Source organism: Cnephaeus nilssonii, assembly GCF_951640355.1.
Source record: "Cnephaeus nilssonii genome assembly, contig: SCAFFOLD_173, whole genome shotgun sequence".
Classification (NCBI taxonomy): Eukaryota; Metazoa; Chordata; class Mammalia; order Chiroptera; family Vespertilionidae; genus Cnephaeus; species Cnephaeus nilssonii.
Window position 1 is genome coordinate 13640 of NW_027645553.1, and position 22581 is coordinate 36220.

Below are 22581 nucleotides of genomic sequence, written 5' to 3' on the forward strand. Positions count from 1 at the left end.
GGGCAGGGGGCGTGGGCAGGGGCTGGCAGAGAAGGGCCCAGGGAGGGTGGGGGACCCCCGAGATTTCTGGGTGCAAGTGGCTTCCGACTAGGACTCGCTTGCTTTCTCTCTTTTTTTTTAAAGAATAAATTTAGCCGAAACCGGTGTGGCTCAGTGGATAGAGCGTCGGCCTGCGGACTGAAGGGTCCCGGGTTCGGTTCCGGTCAAGGGCATGTACCTTGGTTGCAGGCACATCCCCAGTAGAGGGTGTGCAGGAGGCAGCTGATCGGTGTTTCTCTCTCATCGATGTTTCTAACTCTATCCCTCTCCCTTTCTCTCTGTAAAAAATCAACAACAAAAAAAAAAGAATAAGTTTAATTGAGGGAGAGAGAGATAGAAACATCTGTGATGAGAGAGAATTATGCACCGGCTGCCTCCTGCACGCCCCACACTGGGGACCGAGCCCCCAACCCGGGCATGTGCCCTGACCAGGAATCGAACCCTGACCCCCCGGTTCATAGGTCGACGCTCAGCCACGGAGCCACGCCGGCTGCTCCCTCGCTCTTGAGCTGCGTCTTCCCTCCGTTCTGGGTCTCGGTTTCCCGTCTGTGGAGCCAGCAGGTGTTTGTTGAGGTTCTTCCCGCGTGGACGCGGCGGTCTCTCTCTTTCCCCGGAGCCTCGGGGCCCAGGTGGCTCTCCGTGTCCCCGTGTGGCCCCGTGTTCCCGTGTGTTGTCCCCGTGTCCTCCCAGCTGGGTCTGGGCCAGCCTCCTGGGTGTCCTGCTCCCACGTCAGAGTGTCACCTGCGCCGAGGTCACCGGGAGGCCAGCAGGCCGGCCTTGCCCGGGGTCACGCTGACCTGCGCCTGCCCGAGCGGACGGCGTCCACACGCGCCTCTCCGGGCCTCTCGGGACGGCCTCCCCGCTTCCCACGCGCTGCCGGCCCTTTCGGAGAACTGGGCCCGTGACGCCGAAACCCGCGGCGCTCGGCCGGACAGGGCGGCCCAGGGGGGGTTGGGGGCCATCGGAGGTGGTGGGGGCAGCGCCTACAGAGTTGGGGTCCCCTGGGGTAAGGTTGGGGGGGTTTGGGGGTCATTGGAGGTGGTGGGGGCAGTGCCCACAGAGTTGGGGTCCCCTGGGGTAAGGTTGGGTGGGCCAGGGGGGCTTGGAGGCCATCGGAGGTGGTGGGGGCAGCGCCCACAGAGTTGGGGTCCCCTGGGGTAAGGTTGGGTGGGCCAGGGGGGCTTGGAGGCCATCGGAGGTGGTGGGGCAGTGCCCACAGAGTTGGGGTCCCCTGGGGTAAGGTTGGGGGGGCTTGGAGGCCATCGGAGGTGGTGGGGGCAGCGCCCACAGAGTTGGGGTCCCCTGGGGTAAGGTTGGGTGGGCCAGGGGGGCTTGGAGGCCATCGGAGGTGGTGGGGCAGTGCCCACAGAGTTGGGGTCCCCTGGGGTAAGGTTGGGGGGTCTTGGGGGCCATCGGAGGTGGTGGGGGCAGCGCCCACGTGGTGGGTCCTGCGTCCGCTCCGTGGGGGCCTTGGTGGTGGTGTGGCCCCCACTCCTGGCGTGGCTTGTGGGGTAGTTGCTGGCCCAGCCTGTTGGCTCCGGGCTCCTCCAGGGCCACGACACGCCTGTGGGCAGGGAGGAAGAGGGGGGCGGTGGGGGGAGGAAGATGGAGGGGGAAGAGGGGGAGGAGGGGGAGGAGGACGGGGCGGGGTGCCTGCCTCCCCCTCTTCCTCACGGGCCCGGAGGACGGGGGATGCCGCTCCGTGGCTGACCCCGCTTCGTTCCCGGCTTCTCGCAGGCGCCTGTGACGGGGCCGCCCGCCCGCAGATGAGGAGGACTGGCCGCTGAGAGGGAGCTCGTCTGGACGGCCGGCGCCATGTCGGGGTCCACGCAGCCCGTGGCGCAGACGTGGAGGGCCACCGAGCCCCGCTACCCGCCCCACGGCATCTCCTACCCCGTGCAGATCGCCCGCTCCCACACGGTAAGGGCGCCCGGGCCGCCTGGGGGACCTTCGTCGGCCACCGGCTTCCCGCCCCGGCCTGTCTCCTGGCGGGAGGGCTGGGGCGGCTCACGGTGCCCCGGGGGGGGGGGTGGCCCCTCGGCAGTGACCGCTGGCACCGCGGCCTTTCCAGGCCTTGGGCACCTGCTACACGGAGCTCCCACTTCGTTTTTTAAAAACTTTTTAAAAAATATTTTCATTGATTTCAGAGAGGAAGGGAGGGGGAGAGAGAGAGAGACAGAAACAGCAGTGATGAGAGAGAATCATGGATCGGCTGCCTCCTGCACGCCCCCTACTGGGAAATGAGCCCGCAACCTGGGCAGGTGCCCTGGATCGGAATCGAACCCGGAACCCTGCGGTCTGCAGGCCGACGCTCTAACCACTGAGCCACACCGGCGAGTGCTGGCTTCCGCTTTAAAGCTGGGAGGATGGAGACGGGGCCGCTGAGCTGGGGTCTGCCTTGCAGGGTCCACAGTGGGATTGGCACGCGCACAGGGAGTGCCTGCTGTATGCACCTCCCTCTCAGCCGGCCTCACCCGGGCCCCTGGGGGCTGCCTCCTTCCTGGCTGGTCTCCCCCCCCACCCCCCTCTCCCACCTCTTCCCCACAGGCCCAGCCTCGGGGAGTCCTCCTGTCCCCGCGGCTCCTCCCTCCCGCGGTCCCTCCTGCCCTTTGCCCTGGCTGGGCGCTCTCCAGGCGTGTGGGGTCACCAGCTGACCCCAGGCACCTCCTCCTCGCTCCTCACCTGCCGGGCGGGCAGTGACGCAGGAGGTGGCTGGTCAGCAGGCAGGAGGCTGAGCCAGGGGTGAGGTGATGCCACGGGGAGGTACCTGCTGTCACTGAGGAGGAGCGGGAGCCTGGGCATCGGGTGGGGGGGGGGGCTTGCTCTCCTGGGGCGCGGGCTGAGCTGGAGACCCTGTCCTTGGGGTGGTGGGAGGTCAGGGCTGGGTCTGCGGTCGGAGGCTCCCTCATCACTGGCCGCTCTGGGCCCCGCCGTTACCGTCCTCCTCATTTCGCTCGGGACACACTGGGCTCTCGTCCGGAGGAGGGGTGGCTGACTCCTCTGTAGCTAGTCCAGGCCTCTCGGGCCACGCGCTGCTCAGCCGGACATAAAGCCGTGGCCGTGGCCGAGAGTCGGTGACACGTGACCAGACAGCTGGGTCTGGCTCCAGCCTCGGGTGGGCCGCCTCCTGCCCGAGACCCGTGCTTATCGGACTCTGTGGGAAACACCCGTCGGTTTCATTTCCAGTCGGTCTCAAACCCGTACGTGGAGGTCATGGACCCCGGAGCCCGCCTGGGCCAGAGGGTGCCTGCACACAGCGGGGAGCAGGTGGGGTGCTTGGCTTGGATGCCACCTCGGGGGTCACTCCCTGAGCCTTATGGCCCCTCCTGCTTGGGGATGGCTCCTGAGGGATGGTTTGGGTCCCACAGCTCGCCTCTCGGGAGCTGCCATGCTGGGAGCATTGTCCATTCATTCATTCATTCACTCATTCACTCACTCATTCATCCCTCCATCCCTTCATCCACCCATCCCTTCATCCATCCATCCATCCATCTATTCCTTCATCCATCCATCCCTTCATCCATCTATTCCTCCATCCATCCATCCATCCATTCATCCATCCCTCCTTCATCCATCTATTCCTTCATCCATCCATCCCTTCATCCATCCATCCCTTCATCCATCCATCCATCCATCCATCCATCCATCCATCTCTTCATCCGTCCATCCCTTCATCCGTCCATCCCTTCATCTGTCCATCCATCTATCCATCCGTCATCCATCCATCCATCCATCCATCCATCCCTTCATCCATCCATCCCTTCATCCATCCATCCATCCCTTCATTCATCCATCCCTTCATTTATCCATCCCTTTATCCATCTATTCCTTCATCCATCCATCCCTTCATCCATCCAGCAAACACTTCTCAGGCATCTCATGGGCATGTAGCTGGGAACACACACAAGCATCCCAGCCTGAGGGCACTAAGGTTCTTGTGGGGCCAGCATGTCACACTCGAAGGTGAACACGGGCCATGTAAACAAGGTGTACGTGGATGTGGCCGCAAAACAAAAGCTTCCGTTTTCATAGAAATGTGGGTTTATTCCGATAGAGACGTGCTGAACACAGAGGGCTGAAATAAATAGTCATCGTTAACGTAAAGTAATAGAACATTTTAATGAGGATTACTATTTTTTCTTGAACATTAACTTGCCAGACACCGAATAACTGCACAAATTAATAAGCGTCACGCAAATAAACCTATTTTTCTTGTCCTCCGGAAGTGAAATATTTCCTGTTGCGCTCACCAAACAAGTCAGTCCAAGACTAAGGACGTGGCCATCGGCTGCTAGAATATTCGCTGCTGGTATCGGCGCAGAGAAATGGTGCGCCTGTGCGTAGGGCACGTAAGGGACATGAATGCAGCACGACTGTAGTCATCAGTCATTCGCGAACGTTGTGGTTCGTTATTAATGATGATGTGTAACAGGATGTTGTAAAAATCAAGTTACGGGATTTTAATTAAAATGTTTCTTACGTACGGTTCTACTGGCTGGGCCGCAAGAATATTCGCTGTGGGCCGCGAGTTTGACATGCTTGTTGTGGGGGATCGGTGAGCAGGGGAGGAGGGGGAGGGAGGGCTGAGGAGGGGGAGAGTCCTAATTGAAGTCGGGGTCCAGGGAAGGAGTGCTTATGGAGAAGCTGACATTGTACTTCACCCATCCCTTCATGCTTGTGTGTGTTCCCAGCTACAGGCCCATGAGATGCCTGAAAAGTGTTTGCTGGATGGATGGAGGAGGAAGGGATGGACGGATGGATGGATGGATGAAGGGATGGATGGATGAAGGGATGGATGGATGAAGGGATGGATGGATGAAGGGATGGATGGATCATGGATGGATGAAGGGATGGATGGATGGATGGATGAAGGGATGGATGGATGAAGGGATGGATGAATGAAGGGATGGATGGATGAAGGGATGGATGGATGAAGGGATGGATGAATGAAGGGATGGATGGATGAAGGGATGGATGGATGATGGATGGATGAAGGGATGGATGAAGGGATGGATGGATGAAGGGTTGGATGGATGAAGGGATGGATGGATGATGGATGGATGAAGGGATGGATGGATGAAGGGATGGATGGATGATGGATGGATGGATGATGGATGGATGGATGGATGAAGGAATGGATGGATGGATGAAGGAATAGATGGATAAAGGGATGGATGGATGAAGGGATGGATGGATGAAGGGATGGATGGAAGGATGGATGGATGGATGAAGGGATGGATGGAAGGATGGATGGATGGATGAAGGGATGGATGGATGGATGAAGGGATGGATGGATGGACGGATGGATGAAGGGATGGATGATGGATGGATGGATGAAGGGAAGGGATGGATGGATGATGGATGGATGAAGGGATGGATGGATGATGGATGGATGAAGGGAAGGGATGGATGGATGATGGATGGATGAAGGGATGGATGGATGATGGATGGATGGATGAAGGGAAGGGATGGATGGATGATGGATGGATGAAGGGATGGATGGATGAAGGGATGGATGGATGGATGATGGATGGATGAAGGGATGGATGGATGAAGGGAAGGGATGGATGGATGATGGATGGATGAAGGGATGGATGGAGGGATGGATGGATGAAGGGATGGATGGATGATGGATGGATGAAGGGATGGATGGATGAATGGGGGAGGCTCCGGGCCAGGCCTGTGGGAATCCATGGAGGCGTGTCCCAGGCAGAGGGACCCGCAGGTGCAGAGTCCCCGGGGCGGGGCTGTCTTGACTGGAACCCCTGTCACTCCAGGAGGGACCCTGAGTCCAGGGCCCGGGGATGGACGGAATTCTCCCTCTTCCTTCCTTTGCCTCCTCCAGGTCATGTCCTCCGCCCCTCTTCTGCTGCCCCGGCTACGAGACAGCCCCTCTTCCCCGCGTCGCCTCCTTCCTCCCCGCTGTGTGACCAGGCACGCCGCTCACCCTCTCTGCGCCTGAGATCTCTCGTGTTCATGCGGGGCTCTGGGGTTGCCGTGGGGATGAGAGTCCTTCCTGGATGCCGAGCATGGGTGGCAGGCGCGCACAGTAGGCAGTTTGGGAGCATCGGTCGCTGTTACCAGTGTCATCACCATTTTGTCACCCCTCAGAGCGCTCCCTCTGAGACGTGGCCCGGAGGCTGCCCGCCGGCCCGCCTGGTGTTTGGTGTTTGCAGGTGCACGTGACCATGGGGAGCCCCACTTCCGGTCAGACCTTCCTGGGGGTCTCCCCAGTTCTTGCCTTCCTGTAGAGCTTCCGGGCACCCTTGGGGGGCAGGGTGTCCCCTGGGCTCAGCCCTGGAGACTGGCGTTAGGCCCTGGGGTGCGGGCAGGGCAGCAGGGGCCCCCCAGAGGCTTCTTAGAGGGACTTGCTGGCTCCTGACCTGGGGAACGGAGGCCAGAGGGCTGGTGCCGTGGGCTCCCCGCCTCGTTGGCAGCGGTAGGCGCCGTGGTGCCCGGCCCCTCCCGGGGGATGGGGATGGGGATGGGCTGTCTGCCTCTCACCGCGCTGCTCATTTGGCTTTTGTGCGAGCGAGCGCGAACGAGCCGGCGGGAGACACTTCCTCCTGGCAGACGCGCACGGCGGCTGATTGCTTCTCACACCTCTGTACGTGCGTGTGGGTGCGTGTGTGTGTGTGTGTGTGTGTGTGTGTGTGTGTGTGAGAGAGAGAGAGAGAGAGAGAGAGAGAGCGCGAGCTGTGCCTGGCAGCCTTGCCAGAGTGATCCGGGGCCTCCCCTCCCTCCCTCCCTCCCTCGGGCCCTTCCTCCTCCTCCTCCCGGCCTGGGCCTGTGCGTTGGCCTGAGTCTGCGGACACCTGGTGCTCTGTGCTGGCCGTCCCGCGGGGGGGTGGGGGGCCGTCTCTCAGGGGGTGGGGGGCCGGAGCCTGCTCTGCCTCCTGGGAGCCGCCCGCAGCCTGGGGGCCGTCCGTGGGAAGGGGGGGGTGGAGGTCAGAGGCACAGGCCTCTCCCGTGGGCTCGGTCCCGTGTCAGAGCCGAGGAAGCTGGGGCCCCGCGGGTTTGAGCGAGGCCCTGCCGCTTCCTTTCCACCCCGGACGGCCCTTCCCGCCACGCTTCCCGCCTCGGGGTGACGGGGCCCGTGGACCCCCCGTCTCAAGGCCTCCCCGTCTCCGAACACGCGTGTCCTGGAGGGTCTGACACACACACGTCCCGGCAGCGTCCGATGCTCTTTGCAGAAGTGATCGCGTTCACGAGTGAGCGGGGAGGAGAAGGCCGCCTGGCTTTTTTTTTTTTTTTTTATGGAAAATCGGGAGAATCGAGAAAGGTGCCCAGAAGGGAAAATCTGTGTCCGGAGCCTCGCCCACGTCAGACATCACTAACGGATTGCCGCACGCACAGCGGCGCTGAGCGGTCCAGGCAGACAGAACCAGCCGATTCGGAGCGGTCCCCTGGGGAAGCCTGCCCCGTTTTCCCGTGCGAAGGACGTGTCTCTGTGTTTTTAAAAATTGGCCGCCGGGTGCATCTGACTTGTTACTATTCCGTGTTTTCCTGGATGACAATGGGCCGTGAAAGGCGTGGTACTGAAGTAGGAGGGTTTTGCCAGAATGCTGTCTTTTTCTGACTTGGATCTTTGCTTACATACGTGACACACGTGTGTGAGTTCTCCCTTCGGTTCGGAGCCTGGACTGTGAGCCTCACAGACAGACCCTCCCTCCCTCCCTCCCTGCCTCACGCGGACCCCGGGCTCCCTTAGTGCCAGGGTCAACACCAGGCTGTGCCCCCCCTCCCCCCCCAGCCCGCCCGCCCCCCTGATAACACGCAGGCTCGGTTATCTATCTGGACAGACCCGTGGTCGGCAAACTGCGGCTCGCGAGCCACATGCGGCTCTTTGGCCCCTTGAGTGTGGCTCTTCCACAAAACACCACGGCCTGGGCGAGTCTATGTTGAAGAAGTGGCGTGAGAAGAGGTTTAAGTTTTAAAAATGTGGCTCTCCAAAGAAATTTTAGTCGTTGTCCCGTTGATGTTTGGCTCTGTGGACGAATGAGTTTGCCGACCACGGGGACAGACAGCGTCGCAGCGCCCGCCCAGAGCGCGAGTGAGCTGGAGGGGGGTGCCCTTCTCCATGGCGACGGCCCCAGGAACGCCCTCGGTCACGCTGGGCCCCGCCCGGCGCTCACCCCTCCGCCCTCTCGCCGCAGGACGTGGGGCTGCTCGAGTACCAGCACCACCCCCGGGACTACGCCGCGCACCTGTCGCCCGGCTCCATCATCCAGCCCCAGCGGCGGCGGCCGTCCCTGCTGTCCGAGTTCCAGCCCGGGAACGAGAGGTGAGGGGCTCCCGGGCCTGCCGGAGCCGCGGGCCCATTTCTCCGGTGGGGAAGCCGAGGCCCGGGGGGGAGCAGGCGCTCACACGGCCGGCCCGCTTCCTCCTCCGCACAGCGCGAGGGCTGTGACCGGCGGGCGATCCTGCCCGGGGTGGGTGCTGTGTGCAGGCGGCACCACATGTGTGATTGTCCGTGTTAGAGCCACAGTGCTTTTCCGACGGCCCCCGCGTCGCCGGGGATCTTGGTGAACGGCAGAGTGTGACTCGGCAGGTCCGGTTGGGACTCCAGATTCGGCATTTGGGGGGGACTGATGCTCTGGTCCCCGGGCCACACTCGGGAGCGAGGGGGTGTGTCCCCGGGTCCACGCTCTCCCTGTCAACAGCAGCCCGTGCGTGTGGGCGGTGGGCAGACACGTCTGGGTGCGAGCCCTGTGCGCCCTGGACGCACAGGCGCCTGTCCTGCGGGATCACGGAGGGCCCGGCGCCCGGCCGGCGCTCGGCAGGGAGGCCGGTCGACGTGACGCTCGTGCCCCCGCCCCCCACAGGTCCCAGGAGCTGCACCTGCGCCCCGAGCCGCACTCCTACCTGCCCGAGCTGGGCAAGCCGGAGATGGAGTTCACCGACAGCAAGCGCCCCCGCCTGGAGCTGCTGCCCGACGCCCTGCTGCGGCCCGCGCCCCTGCTGCCCGCCAGCCAGCCCGGCGGCGCCGAGGACCTGGCCAAGGTAAGGCCCGGTGCTGCCGCCGCGGGGAGAGCGGGGCACGGCGTGGGCCGAGGCTGGGCGGCGAGAGGAGGGTCCGGGACGAGGCTGGCTCTGCGGGCCCTGGCGTGGCCGGGGAGAGAGTGCAGCCTGCAGGGCCCCCACGCCCCGCGGTGCTGGAGGGCTCTTTCCTTTCCCTCCTCTTTAAAAGAGAGAGTCGAACCCGGCCGGTGGGGCTCAGTGGTGAGCGTTGACCTAGGAACCAGGAGGTCAGGGTTCGATTCCCGGTCAGGGCACAGGCCCGGGTTGCGGGCTCGGTCCTCACCATTGTGGGGCGTGCAGGAGGCAGCCGATCCATGATTCTCTCTCATCATGGAGGTTTCTCTCTCTTCCTCTCCCTTCCTCTCTGAAATCCATAGAAATATATTAAAACCAGAACCGGTTTGGCTCAGTGGATAGAGCGTCGACCTGCGGACGGAAGGGTCCCGGGTTCGATGCCGGTCAAGGGCATGGACCTTGGTTGCGGGCACGTCCCCTGTGGGGGGTGTGCAGGAGGCAGCTGGTCGATGTTTCTCTCTCATCGATGTTTCTAGCTCTCTCTCCCTCTCCCTTCCTCTCTGTAAAAAATCAATAAAATATATTTAAAAAAAAGAAATATGTTAAAAAAAAATAGAGGTGCTGGCGGAGACTGCATAGGCTAAGCCCCCCCGCCCCCCCGTGGTTTGCTGCCGTGGGGGGCGGGGTTCCGCTGTTCACTAAACGCCGGGCAGCGAGCGAAGGCTCCGTGGACCGCGGCTCACACGGAGGAAGCAGACCAGACCGCGGTGCCTCTGCCCCCCAGGCTCAGCCAGCGCCCGGGGTGGGCATGGGACGGTGGCCGAGGGACACGCTCGTCCTTTGCGGGCCGCGTGACGGGTGTCCCCGCTGTGCGTGTGAGTTCCGTGAGGCTCTCCGCACCCACGGGGACACGCGCATTAGCTCAGGAACGGCCTCCCGGCTGCCGGGCGAGGTCAGAGCTCCTCTCGCTGCGGCACTGGTGGGCGTGGCTGGGGCCTGGGGGCCAGGCCGCGGAGGGCAGGGGTCCACTCGGGCTGCTGGATCCTCTTCTCTGCCTGACGCGGGATGGGACCGGCCGAGGCGGCTCCTTCGCTTGAGATCCGGCACACGGGGTGTGCCTGGGTGGTGGGGATGGTGTGACGAGCTCACGTGAAGCGGGTGCCGGCGGAGTGAGCCCCAGGCTCCGCGGAAGCCACTGGCCCATGGCCGTGGGGAGGGGGGGAGGGCGCTGAAGCGCGGCCCTGCCCGCCAGGCTGTCCTGCCGCCGCTTCCCTCCCCTCTGGTCTCCCCGGCGGCCGCTGCCTCCCGCCTCCCAGGCCTGCTGTCCCCGCCCCTGCCCTCCAGTCTGGTTCCTCCTCCTTGTGGCCTTGGCCGCTTGGCCTCCTGGGAGGGAAGCGCCCCAGGAATCCCTGTTCCCCGAAGTGGGACTGGGACCCGCAGGGGAGTGGGGTGTGGGCGCCGGGCACAGGGCCACGCCCGCTGGGCTGGACGTCCTCCCTGGGGACCGAGCCCCGTGCGGGGTGTGTCCGGGCGCGAATGCACCAGGCCGGCCCACGTGGGGCTCGGAGCCCTGGGGCCTATGGTGCTGGGCGCTGGGGAGGGTTGGTGCCCCAGGCGGCTCTCAGCCCGTCCGCTTGTCCCTGTCCCCCTCGTGGTTCCCGGAGGCCTCCTCTCCCTCTGTGGTCTTTCTCTGTCTCCATGTCTGTCTGGCTGTCCCTGCCTCTGGCTGCCTGGGGCGGGGGTGTATGTGTGTGTGTGTGTGTGTGTTTGTGTATGTTTGTCTGTCTGTCTCTCTCTGCCTTCATCTCTGTCTCTGGGCCCTGTCTCTGTCTGACTGCCTGTCTCGTCCGTCTGACTCTGTGTCTGTCTGTCTCCCTCCTCCTCCTGGGCCCCAGGCCGCGGAGGGTGGGCCCCGTGCTGGCTCCAGGCTGCCCAGAGGGTTGGGGAGTGTGAGCGCTCGCCGGGCGGGCGGGGAGGGAGCCAGGGAGGCTGCTCAGCCGGTTGTCAGATGGTCTTCGTGTTTGCCGCCTGGGGTTCAGCTGCTGCTCCAGACGGGAATTGGATGGATTTCTTGTTTTTTTTCTTCCCTTTTAAAGTGGAAGGGAGAGGGGCAGCCAGAGAGAGAGAGAGAGAGAGAGAGAGAGAGAGAGAGAGAGAGAGAGACATCGATACGAGAGAGACGCGCCCATTGGTTGCCTCCCATGGGTGGCCCGACAGGGGGCGGGGATGGAAGCTGCAGTGAGGGGGGACCCAGCCCCCGCCCGGCGCCCGGGTCTCGAACCCCCCAACCCTCCGGCGTGCAGGCTGAGGCACCAACCGCTGAGCCCGCCGGCCAGGGCTGTTGATCTCTTGGTTCTGCCGTCCTCCACGTGGTCTCGGTGTGTCCGCTCCCCCCACGTTCAAGGCCGCCCTCCAGCCCACAGCTGCTTCCCTCTCGCTGGACGCCATCGCCGACGCGGCCCCTTCCCGGCGCGGGGACGAGGGGCGGCGGCGCCCCCCGCAGCCCGGCTCTGTCTGCCCCGCCGCGTTCCGCACCGGGAGGGCTCCCCCTGGTCGGCCTGCGCTCCCACGGCCAGGCCTGGACGGGGAGGGGGTGCCGCTCCTGCCTGGCAGGCGGCCGGGCCTGGTCTGCGGTCTCCCTCCCGCGGTTTGGGGCTGGAATGGAGGCCGCTGCCACGGGACCCCCTGGAGGCCACGGCCAGGTCCCTCCGTCCCGCTCCTGGAGGGCTGGGCCCCGGAGACGGTACCGCTGACGGCTTGAGATGAAGCGCACGCGTGAAATGAGCCGTGTTAGGGGAAACGCGCAACTCGGAGTCAGCCAGGGGGCCCTGGCCGGTGGCTCAGTGGTTAGAGCGCCAGTCCGCCCACCCAAGGGTTGGGGGTTCGATTCCCGGTCCAGGGGCCGGGGGGTCTGGTTTCAGCTGGCATGGGGGTGCGCAGAGGGCACAGGGCAGAGGGCACGGGTCGTGCGAAGGCTCCCCGGTGCGGGAACACACCAGCCTGGGTGCAGGAGGGAGTCAGGTGCCCGCAGTCCCGTGTCCTGGGGGCAGGAGGGGAGGCAGTTGGCGGCCGCGGCGGCTGCCGTTGTCCCGGGAATAATGTGTCCTCTGTCTCCTGAGCAGCTGCCGCGGGGGCGGGGAGCCACAGCCCGGAGCTCCTCCGGGCCTCCCCTGCCTGCAGCTGCTGGCTTGGCCTTGAGGATGGCGCTGGGCGGGCGCTGGGCGGGGGCTGGGGGCCCCCCTCACTGCCGGGCCTGGAGCCGGGGCGATCCAGCCAGGGCTCATGCAGCGCGGACAGCGTGGCCTGGCTCCGCGCGGAACGCTCTGCACGCGTGAGCGCCTTCAGGCCTCCTCACCGGCTGGAAGGCGGGAATGGCCCCATGGCGCAGATGGGGAAACTGAGGCGGGGGCGGTGCGTGATCTGCTTGAGGTCACGGAGCTGGGAGGGCCCGAGGGGACGGGGATGTGAACCGAGGGCCTTGAAGGTGAACGCTAATAAACTTCAGTTGGTGGGATGGAGTCGGGGTGACCCAGTGAAGGGTTCCCTTGTTTGTCTAGCTGGTTTTTAAAAACAACTTGTTTACACAAAGTGTAACGCTCAGGGCAGGAAAATACTGGTAAATTAAAGGGGGTGGTGGAATTTTCTGTTGTTAATCCTCACCCAAGCGTATTTTTTCCATTTATTTTTTTTTTTAGAGAAGAGTGGAAGTTGGGGGAGAGAATCAGAGAGAAACATCGATGTGAGAGAGACACATTGATGGGTTGCCTCCCGCACGCTCCCCGGCCGGGGCTGGGGATCGAACCTGTAACCCAGAGACGTGCCCCTGACCGGGAATCGAACCCGAGACCCTTTGGTGTGCAGGCCAACACTCTAACCCATTGGTCGGCAAACTCATTAGTCCACAGAGCCAAATATCAACAGGACAACGACTGAAATTTCTTTTGAGAGCCACATTTTTTAAACTTAAACTGTATAGGTAGGTACATGGTTATTAACTTAATTAGGGTTCTCCTCAGCTGGCCTTTGCTGAAAACTCCAGGGGCCAAAGAGCCACATGTGGCTCGCGAGCCGCAGTTTGCCGACCACTGCTCTAACCACTGGGCCGTGCTGGCCAGGGCTGTACGTCCCCGTCTTAGCGTTTTCTCTGTTGGCACCAGAGGGGAAGTCCTGTAACTGGCGGGTTCAGACGGAGCACCGTGAACGGGTGTTGGTACAGGGTCAGCCGGACCAGGCCTTGGGGGTGGATGGAGGTTCTGGAGGAGGTGGGTCTGCTGGGAGGACAAGACGAGTGAGTGTTGGGGGGAGGGGGTAGGGGAGCTTGGAAAGAGGCGCCCTGGGAGCGCAGGACGGCTGTGCCCTGTGCGGAATGAGCCGGAAGGGCCCGGCCGCAGGGGGACCAGGGAGGGCGAAGGCAGGCAGGCAGGGCTGGTAGCCGCCCTGGGACAGCCTGGGACGTGGGCTGCCCTGGGAGAGGTCCCGTGCGCCGGGCCTGCAGTCAGGGCTGGGAACGCGGGGGTGCCTGCTTCTGTGAATAAAGTTTTTTTTTTTTTAAATATATTTTATTGATTTTTTTTTTAACAGAGAGAAAGGGAGAGGGAGAGAGAGTTAGAAACATCGATGAGAGAGAAACATCGATCAGCTGCCTCCTGCACACCCCCTCCTGGGGATGTGCCCGCAACCAAGGTACATGCCCTTGACCGGAATCGAACCTGGGACCCTTCAGTCCGCAGGCCGACGCTCTATCCACTGAGCCACACCGGCCAGGGCTGAATAAAGTTTTATTGGCACAGAGCCGCGTCCGTGTGCTTACGGAGGGTCGGTGGCTGCTTTCCTCACCCGACGTCCGAGCGGAGTGGCCACCGCCGCCGCCGAGACCCCCGCGCCCGGCAGATCCGAAAGCATCGCCTGGGGTTCCCCCTGCTGACCCCGGGCCCGCTTTCTCCCCGCCACAGGAGCGCAGCCTGGCGGGCAAGCTGGAGCCGGTGTCCCCGCCCAGCCCCCCGCACGCCGACCCCGAGCTGGAGCTGGTGCCGCCGCGGCTGTCCAAGGAGGAGCTGATCCAGAGCATGGACCGCGTGGACCGCGAGATCACCATGGTGGAGCAGCAGATCTCCAAGCTGAAGAAGAAGCAGGTGCGGGCGGGCGGGCGCGGGCTGTGGCGGCGGCTCCGGCTCCTGGCCCCGCCGCCGTGGCGGGGAGGGCGACGCCGGTCCCCGTGGCTGTGCGTGCGGCTGAGCACGGTCCGCGTGCCGGCTCCTGTTGTGTCCGTGACGCTTGTTGGACGAGGGGGCTGTTGTGTGGTGCCGTGGGGCGTTCGTTCTGAGAACTGGACTTGCCACGTAGTTTAACTCGAAGGAGCCGAGGTGTGCGCCCGCGTCGGCACGGGGCTTCGGTGCTCGACGGCAGCGTGCCGGGAAGGGCTCGCTGGCGTTCGGAGGGGGGTCCAGGGTGAAGACCGGGGGGCAGATGGCGATGATGGAGAGCTATTTGCCGGGTGCCGAGTGCATTGCGGAGTCTCGGGTGGGACGTCGGATTGTCCCGTTTTCCCAAAGGAGAGGGATGCTCAGAGAAGGTTGCACAGCAAGGGCGTCGTGGGAGTAGGGCTCCCGTCTCCACGGTCTGGCTCCCGCGTCTGCACCGCCCCCCGGGGACGCCGGCTCCTGTGGGGAAGAGAGTGGGCGATGGCAGCTGGCGTTTCGCGAGCCCCGGGCAGTGCTGCGTGCGCCCCGGCACATCCTCTCCTCCCGGCAGCCCTGTCCGGGAGGCACAGGGATGAGCCCCATTTTACAGAAGAGAAAACCGAGGCGCAGCGGGGGGAAGCTGCTTGCTGATGCTCAGCTCGCTGCCGAGTCCCCAGGGCGGGGGGTGGGAGCCCGGGCCGGCCGGCTGCAGAGCCCGCAGGCTGGAGCTGGGCCTGGGCTGGACGCTCCCGTCCCCGGCGGGTTGTTGGGGGGCCCCTCCAGGGTTCGGAGTCCCCGCGGGTGACTCAGAGGAAATGGTTAGCAGCCTGACTTCCTGTGCGCGGCCACCGGCCCAGGCCGCCCCTCCGCCCGCCTCTCCTTCCGCCCGCCCGCCGGCGCGCTCACCACCGCGCGCTCCTTCCCGCAGCAACAGCTGGAGGAGGAGGCCGCCAAGCCGCCCGAGCCCGAGAAGCCCGTGTCGCCGCCGCCCATCGAGTCGAAGCACCGCAGCCTCGTGCAGATCATCTACGACGAGAACCGGGTAGGTGTTGGCGTCCGCGTCCGCCCACCTGCTCCTGGGCGCCCCGTGCTGCCTGCCCGGCCCCCCTGGAGGGGCCTGGCTCTCTCCCTGTGCCTCCCTGGGCCTCGGGGTTCCCAGCTGTGGCTCCCCCCTCCCCCCTCGCACACACACACGGAGACCTGGGCCTGTGAGTGGGAGGGGAAGGGGGGCCGGCAGAGACCCATCGCGGGGTGGCTGCCCCGTGACCCGCTCAGGTGGCTGCCGGTGGGATGCGGCGTGAAAAGCGTAGGCGTCAGGTCTTCGCAGGAGAGTGTCAGGGCCAGCTGATCGGTGGGGGGGTGGGCAGGCACGTAGGCACCCAAGCAGACGGGACTCCTGTAACGCAGAAGGCAGTCATGACGTCATTATGCTCATTCTCAGTACCAGCGAGCATGCCCGGAGCACCCCGCCCGTCCAGGCGTCTTATAGTCCTGGAGCTGTGGTTCTCAGCCTCCCTAACGCCGCGACCCTTTAACACAGTTCCTTGTGTTGTGGTGACCCCCAACCATACAATTATTTTCGTTGCTACTTCATAACTGTAATGTTGCTACTGTTAGTGAATCGTCATGTAAATATCTGTGTTTTCCGACGGTCTTAGGCGACCCACAGGTTGAGAACCGCTGCTGTAGAGCCTAAGACCGTCGGAAAACGCGGTCGATGTTGATGGTTGACCTGGATCAACCCGTGATTTTGTGCGTTTGGGATTCTCCACATAAACCCACTTTTCATCGCCAGTCACAATTCGATGCCAAAAAGACTTTCTTCCGTGCCGTTGAAGCAGCATTTTCCTGGTGACTTTTCAATTTTCTATTTGTCTTTCGTTCAGTTGATGTGGCACCCATTTTCCTTCCTTTAAAATCTTTCCCATTGCTTGTAAACAGTCGGAAATTGTTTGCTGAGCAACGTGTAATCTTTCTGTGAGTTGTTTCTGAGTTTGACACGCATCTTCATCCGATAATGCTGGTCATTGTTGGTCTTCCAACTTTTTCGGTTGGCCTGGACGTTCTTTGTCTTTCACGTCGAAATCATCCCTTTTAAAGCGTTTAAACCAGCGCTCACACGTATCTTGAGGTGGAGCATGTTCACCATAAGCTTCCCGAAGTACACGATCACTTTCAGCAGCACTTTTCTTCACAATAAAGTAATGAATTAAAACTTCCCGCAAATGCTCTTTTTTTTTTTTGGCACGAAATTTGACATTTTTAAGCGTAAAAACATCTATGATGTTAACACCTTCAGAAAATTTGACATATGAGGTTTTGAAGCTTGTTGTCAATACAACAAAATAGCATACATTTCAAATCGTATCTATATCAGCATATGTGTAACCCCATCGATTGAAAGAAAATCCGCATCATTAACCGGTACACCTGGTAGCCCTGGACGGGGCCTCGGGATGGGTGGACGCAGGATCTATAGCAGGCTGTGGGGGCTCCCAGGGATCCCTGGCTATAGCTGCCGGGTCTGTGTAGGGGGCTCTGTCTAGGGAAGCATTTCAGGGGACCCCGAGCAGAATGACTCCAGGGGCTGATCCCCAGGGAGAACCTGGTGTCTGGGGAGGTGGTGAGCTCCCCGTCATCCCAATCAAACCCCCGAGAGCCCAGCATCCGTGATTGACCACGGACGCTTTCCAGATGTGCTCGGGGCCTGTGGGTGTGGGGTTCCCTCTTTGAGTTACAGATGAGGAAGGACACGGGGGCCCAGAGAGGCACTTCTCCTTTATCTGACGTGACCCAGGGGAGCGTGACCGATGGGGCACCTCTCCTTCCTGCTCTGGCCTCCCCTTTCGGTCCTGCCCGGGGCTCCTGACCACCCTCCCCAGCTGTCTCTGCTGTGGGACATGCGGCTGGAGCGATGCTCGGAGGTCAGGTGGGGTGTCCTGGGACCTGGATGGCCACTCTGTAGCCTGGGAACCCATGACGGACGCCTACGGCTGTAACTCCAGGCAGGAAACGGCTGGGTCAACGCGTGTGCTATGCCTCTGCCTCTTGAAGCAGCAATAGCTGCGGGATGTGACTGAGCCTGCTGGGACCTGGGAGCTGTGTGCTGGGCCTTGTGTGGCCGGTCACTCACCCCACACCCCGGCCCCACACCCCAGGGAACACGTAATAATCGTAACCGTGGGAGAGCTCAGGGGCCGCGTGTGCTGTAGTGCTGTAGCCAGCTGTCTGGGCTCAGGTGCCGTCCCTGCCACTTCCTGGCGCGGTGTCCTTAGGCAGATGAGTTGAGCCTGTGACGCGTGGTCTTCACCTGCGAAACGAGGGCAATTGTGGCACCTGCCTCACACGGTGGGTGGAGTTCACGTTCATGACCTAGTTCCGTGGTCGGCAAACCGCGGCTCGCGAGCCACATGCGGCTCTTTGGCCCCTTGAGTGTGGCTCTTCCACAAAATACCATGGCCTGGGCGAGTTCATTTTGAAGAAGTGGCGTTAGAAGAAGTTTAAGTTTAAAAAAATGGGCTCTCCAAAGAAATGTCAATCGTTGTGCTGTTGATGTTTGGCTCTGTGGACGAATGAGTTTGCCGACCACGGGCCTAGTGCCTAGGACTGTGCCTGGCACCACGGGCCAGCTGTATGGTTACTCTTGTTCAAGTGGGCGGGGTGCATTGCATACATCCTACTCATTCATTCATTCATTCATTCATTCATTTGTTCATTCATTCATCTGTTCATTCATCCGTGCATTCATTCATTCATTCATTCGTTTGTTTGTTCAGCAGCCACGTGAGGGGATGCCTGCTCCGTGGCCGCTCCTGCTCCACGCACGTCCTTTCTGGTGGGGGGACAGACTCGTACCCAGGCTCCCCCGCCCGTGGGCACGCCGGTGACCCGAGGAGTCTTGCTTCTCTCCTTCCTTGTCCCCTGTCCCCTTTTCTGTCCTCCCATTCGTTCGCCCCTCTCTCTGCCCAGTCTACCCCCCCCCCCCCGCCCCCGCGTTCTTCCCGGAACGGGCGGGCGCGCTCCTGCCTGGGCCGTGCCCTCTGCCACAGCTCCCCCCACTGGGCTCGCTCTCCTCAGCTCTCGGCTCCCGGGTCCCTGTTTCAGCCCCGGTTGACCGTCTGTTGAACCCTGCACACCCACCAACCCCGTTTCTCCTCTTTCTGGCCCTCATTTCCTGGCCTTGACCCCCCTCCCCCAGTTGGTCTGGACACGGTTCACAGCTTATGCTTGTTCTGTGTATTGGGAACGGAAGCTCCGTGAGGGCGAGGATCTGTCTGTTTTTCCCTCGCTGTGTCCCCAGCACCTAGGACAGTGCCTGGCATGGGGTAGCTCAGTGGTCGGCAAACTCATTAGCCAACAGAGCCAAATATCAACAGGAAATTTCTTTTGAGAGCCAAATTTTTTAAACTTGAACTATACAGGTGGGTACATTGTCATTAACTTAATCAGGGTCCTCCTGAGCTGGCCTTTGCTAAACACTCCAGGGGCCAAAGAGCCGCATGTGGCTCGAGAGCCGCAGTTTAGGTGCTCACTAAATCTTTGCTGCGCACTTGGAGGGATGGCAGAGTGGAGGGGAGGGGAGACTTCCCCCCGAAACAGTCTTCTGGTTTGGGGGACTGTTCCCAGTGCAGGTTGGGTAGGGGGGCGTCCCTCTGTCTGGGCTGAGCCTCGGGGGCTGGAGGCGGAGTGGGCAGAGCCCCCTCCTCCGCCCGGAGCAGCCGGGACCCCCGCCCCTCGGGGATCCATGGGGTTGAATTTTAATCCCGTCCTTCCCGCGGCTCCCTCCCCGCGGCTCCCTCGGAGCGGCTGGCGAGAAGGCCCGTCTCTGAATGCCGCTCTGGCTGCGGAAGGCGGCTTCCCCGCCAGGCAGCCCGCCTGCCTCTCCTGCAGATGGGACTGCGGCTCATTATCCATTCGGGGCACACGGACGCGGCGCCAGCGCGCGGCGGGGAGCCCGCTGAGCCCGGCTGCTCCTGCCTCCCGGGCGGGCGGGCGCTGCGTGCGTGCGTGGCAGGCCGGGCAGGTGCACAGACGGCCGGCTGAGCAGGAGGCTGCGGGCAGGAGCGCGGGCGGCGAGGCTTGCTGGAAGCGGTGGGTGGGCGTTCGAGTGGGAGTCACAGCGCAGGCGAAGGCTCAGGGCACAGGGATCCTGTCTGATCTTCAAGGGGCGTGTGTGGGGGCGGGGGCCGGGAGGACCTCAGCTTTGAGTTTGGATCTCACACACACACACACACACACACACACACACACACACACGGCACTAGGGGGATGTGTGAGGGACAGTGTGCCTCGTGCTGATGCTGTAGGAAGTCAGGGCAATGGGCAATCACGGCAGACTTCCTGGAGGAGGCGGGCTTGATAGGTCAGTCCGAAGTGGGCACCACTGGGAAAGGTAGACGGATGTTTCCAGTGGAGAGGACGTGGTTATCCGTCCCCTTACATACCTGTGCACGGATGTGGGCACGCGTGTTCGAGTGGACCCAGGGATGAGCATGTGCATGCGTGTGAATGCCCGTGTGTGAGCCAGAGCGCGCGGGGCACACCTGTGGTTGTGTGTGCGTCTACACACGTGTGCATCTGTGCGCCTGCCTGTCAGCTGTGCGACGTTGCTAATGCACGTGGGTGGCTCTGTGTGTGTGCTTGCAGATCGACACGAGTAGAGCACGTGTGTGGTTGTGTGTGTTTGTACTTCATGCACACACGTGTGTCCACTTGCGTACGTGTGTGCGGCATGTGTGTGCGAGTTGCCTGTGTGGCACACGGGTGCGTGTCTGTGCCTTTGTGGGGTGGGCACAGGGTTTGGTCGTGTGGGTCCAGAGGCGGGTACGCGCCTGTCTCTGCAGGAGGCTAGGGTCTCGCGCTCCCCCAGGCACCGCCGCCAGGAGCCTGGTCACGTGACCTGGGGTCCCCTGCAGGAGGAATGCAGCCTGTGCAGGGAGACCCAGCCCGACCCCCCGGCTGCGGGCGCTCCCACCGTGGGCGCTGGGCCCAGGTCCGAGACCCAGGCCCGGCCGCGTGCCATGTCCCTTTCCAGGGACCCCGCCGCGCCGGCCCCGCCCCGCCTGCGCTTGGCATCCCCCCTGGTGTGGAGAGCGGCTACCGTGTTTGGACGGGTTCAAGCCTCGGACTGACGAGAGGGCACAGTCCTCTCGTGGCCATGGGCAAGTCCCGGCGTGGAGGGCAGAGCCTCCCAGCACCGTGACAGCCACCAGCTGGGGTTGTGAGCGTGAGCCTGTGGTCCGAACACGTGGCCCCAGGTGCTGAGTGACGTGGGCTTGATGGCGTTCTTTAGAACGTTGTTAACACCTTGGCCACGCCCTTACGTTGCCTCGTGGCATCGGCTGTAAAATAAAGACACGGCTTGTTGTTCGCGGTGCTGTTGCTAGCTCTCCGTCAGAGAGGACAGCGTCCCACCCAGATCCAGCTTCATTCTCCTGTCTGTCCTTTCTCCATCCTTCACCGCCCCCCTCAGGGTCACCCTGGATCTTATTGCTGCTGACCCCACAGAGCCTCATGGAGGCACACGGCCTCCTATTCATCCCTCAAAACCCAGCTTCCATCTCCCTCCTGCTCCCTTGCGGAGGGAGTGGCTCCCCCGGGCTTGAGCTGCACAGCACAGCGCACACACGCGCCCCCTCCTCCTGGGCGGCGGGCCCTGCCGTCGCTGCCGGCCGGCTGCTCCCTCCCCGGGCTCCTTGCAGGCGGCGCTCGGTCTCCTCGGTCTCTCCACTTCGTGCTCCGTACAGAGCGGCGGGTGCGCAGGCGTGTTTGCGGAGCTGCCCTGTCCTTCCTCCGCCCCCACCCCCCACCCGGTCCCTCCCTCGGCCGGCTCAGGAATTTCCCATCACCAGTGCCCCACAGCCCACCCTCTGCTTGCTTCGGGGTGCGGCCAGGGCAGGGGCGTCTGCGGTGACTGCTGGGGTGGTGTCTGTCCCCTGCACGGGAGACGTCCCCCTGGAGGGGAGGACCTAGCCCTGGTCTCTCTCCCTCCTTGGAGCCTGGAGGTCAGAAGGATTTCTTCCTGGGCCTCGGTTTCACCATCTGTGAAATGGGGCCGCATCCTGGACCTGCCCCGCGGTGTGCGTGACTGGAACGCGGGCGTCGCGTGCTGCGTGCTCGGCGCTTGGCTCCTCCGGGTGCTCCGTGCGATGCTGGCGTCGTCCTAACAGTGTGCCCCCCCCCGCCCGCCCCCCCGATCTCCTGGCCCCAGCCACACTCTGAGCCTGCTGGTCTTGAGGTGTCGGCTCTACACGAGGGGAGCTGAGAGCATGGCTCTTCCGGGGTGGGCTGGGCCCAGGCCCTGGGGGGGAGCCGTTCTAGGTGCCGGCTTGAGCCACCCTCATGCTCGCTCGCTACGGGGGGGTGGTGGTGGGGGGAGAAGAAGGGGGTTGCTGGCCCTCATACCCGCCTTCCAGTGGGACCCGGCGGCCTGGGCCCCGCTTCTGTGGTCACCACATTCCCCAGGGCTCCAGTCACCCCCTTTCAGTGGGTCTGGATCGGGGGCTCACGGGGCGGGGGGGGGGGGACCGTCTGGCCTGGCGATGGTGACATGCTTGGCCCGTCCTCGCGGCCCACGCCCCAAACCGAACGATCTCCCTGAGTTTGGCTGAGTCAGGAGCCCCCCCCTTTCCTGGCTCCTGGGGCGGGGAGCCCCCCACGTGCCCGCTGTGGACGCCTCGCTTTCCGTCGTGGCCCAGATCGGACCGAGACCCTGTTGAAGCTGCTTCCACAGCCTCTGTCCCCCCTCCTCCCCCTCCTCCTCCCCTCTCCCCGCTCCCCGTGGGCCTGGCGCCCTCCCCCGAGCTGCCCCTGGTGGTCCCAGGCGGGGCCTGGGGGGCCTGGCGGAGGCACAATGCCCGCCTTCGCCGCCCGGCCGCCCGGCCTGTTGAATTCACGGCCACCAGCCCTTTCCCCCACATGTTCCTGTTTTCCTAATAAGTCCTGGCGGCGAGGGGAGGGAGCGGGGAGGCCCCGGCCGCTCAGAAACCGTCACGTGGTGGTGAAACACAAGAATCCTAGAAAGGGTATCTCCCGCGGCTCCATCTCGCCCTCGCCCTCCCCCTCCCCGGCCACACCAGCTCCGGGGTAACCCAGCCGCCAGCCCGCCGCCTCCAGGGTGCAGGACGGAGGGCACCTCGGTGGGCCCTCACCCCTGGGCCCGGGGGCATCGGCCTGGGGGCTTGGGAGGGGCGTCACGGGAGAACAGGGTGTGTTTGTTAGAAGCGAAACTTGGCGAGCTCGCCCGGGGTGCGGGGGCGTCGAGGCCCCTGTGTGCTCGGTTCCAGCCGGAAAGGGGGTGCCGGGGGGCACGGCTCCCCCACCCCCC

General features: G+C 63.2%; 1 protein-coding gene across 2 annotated transcripts in view; it reads left to right on the forward strand.

Annotated features, from left to right (window-relative positions):
* The window catches only part of LOC307096577 (nuclear receptor corepressor 2-like), a 29507-nt gene extending 11887 nt beyond the window's left edge, over nt 1-17620 (forward strand). Inside the window, exons 2-7 of one of the 2 annotated variants that reach the window (XM_079800877.1) lie at nt 1777-1959; nt 8196-8323; nt 8865-9042; nt 14028-14207; nt 15184-15297; nt 15914-17620. In XM_079800877.1, the coding sequence (XP_079657003.1) occupies nt 1855-1959; nt 8196-8323; nt 8865-9042; nt 14028-14207; nt 15184-15297; nt 15914-15979 (771 nt within the window). In that variant the 5' untranslated portion in view covers nt 1777-1854 and the 3' untranslated portion in view covers nt 15980-17620. Of the gene's footprint in view, nt 1-1776; nt 1960-8195; nt 8324-8864; nt 9043-14027; nt 14208-15183; nt 15846-15913 lie in introns of those variants that run through there. The other variant, XM_079800876.1, reaches the window with a different exon arrangement.
* The last annotated feature ends 4961 nt before the right edge of the window (nt 17621-22581 follow it).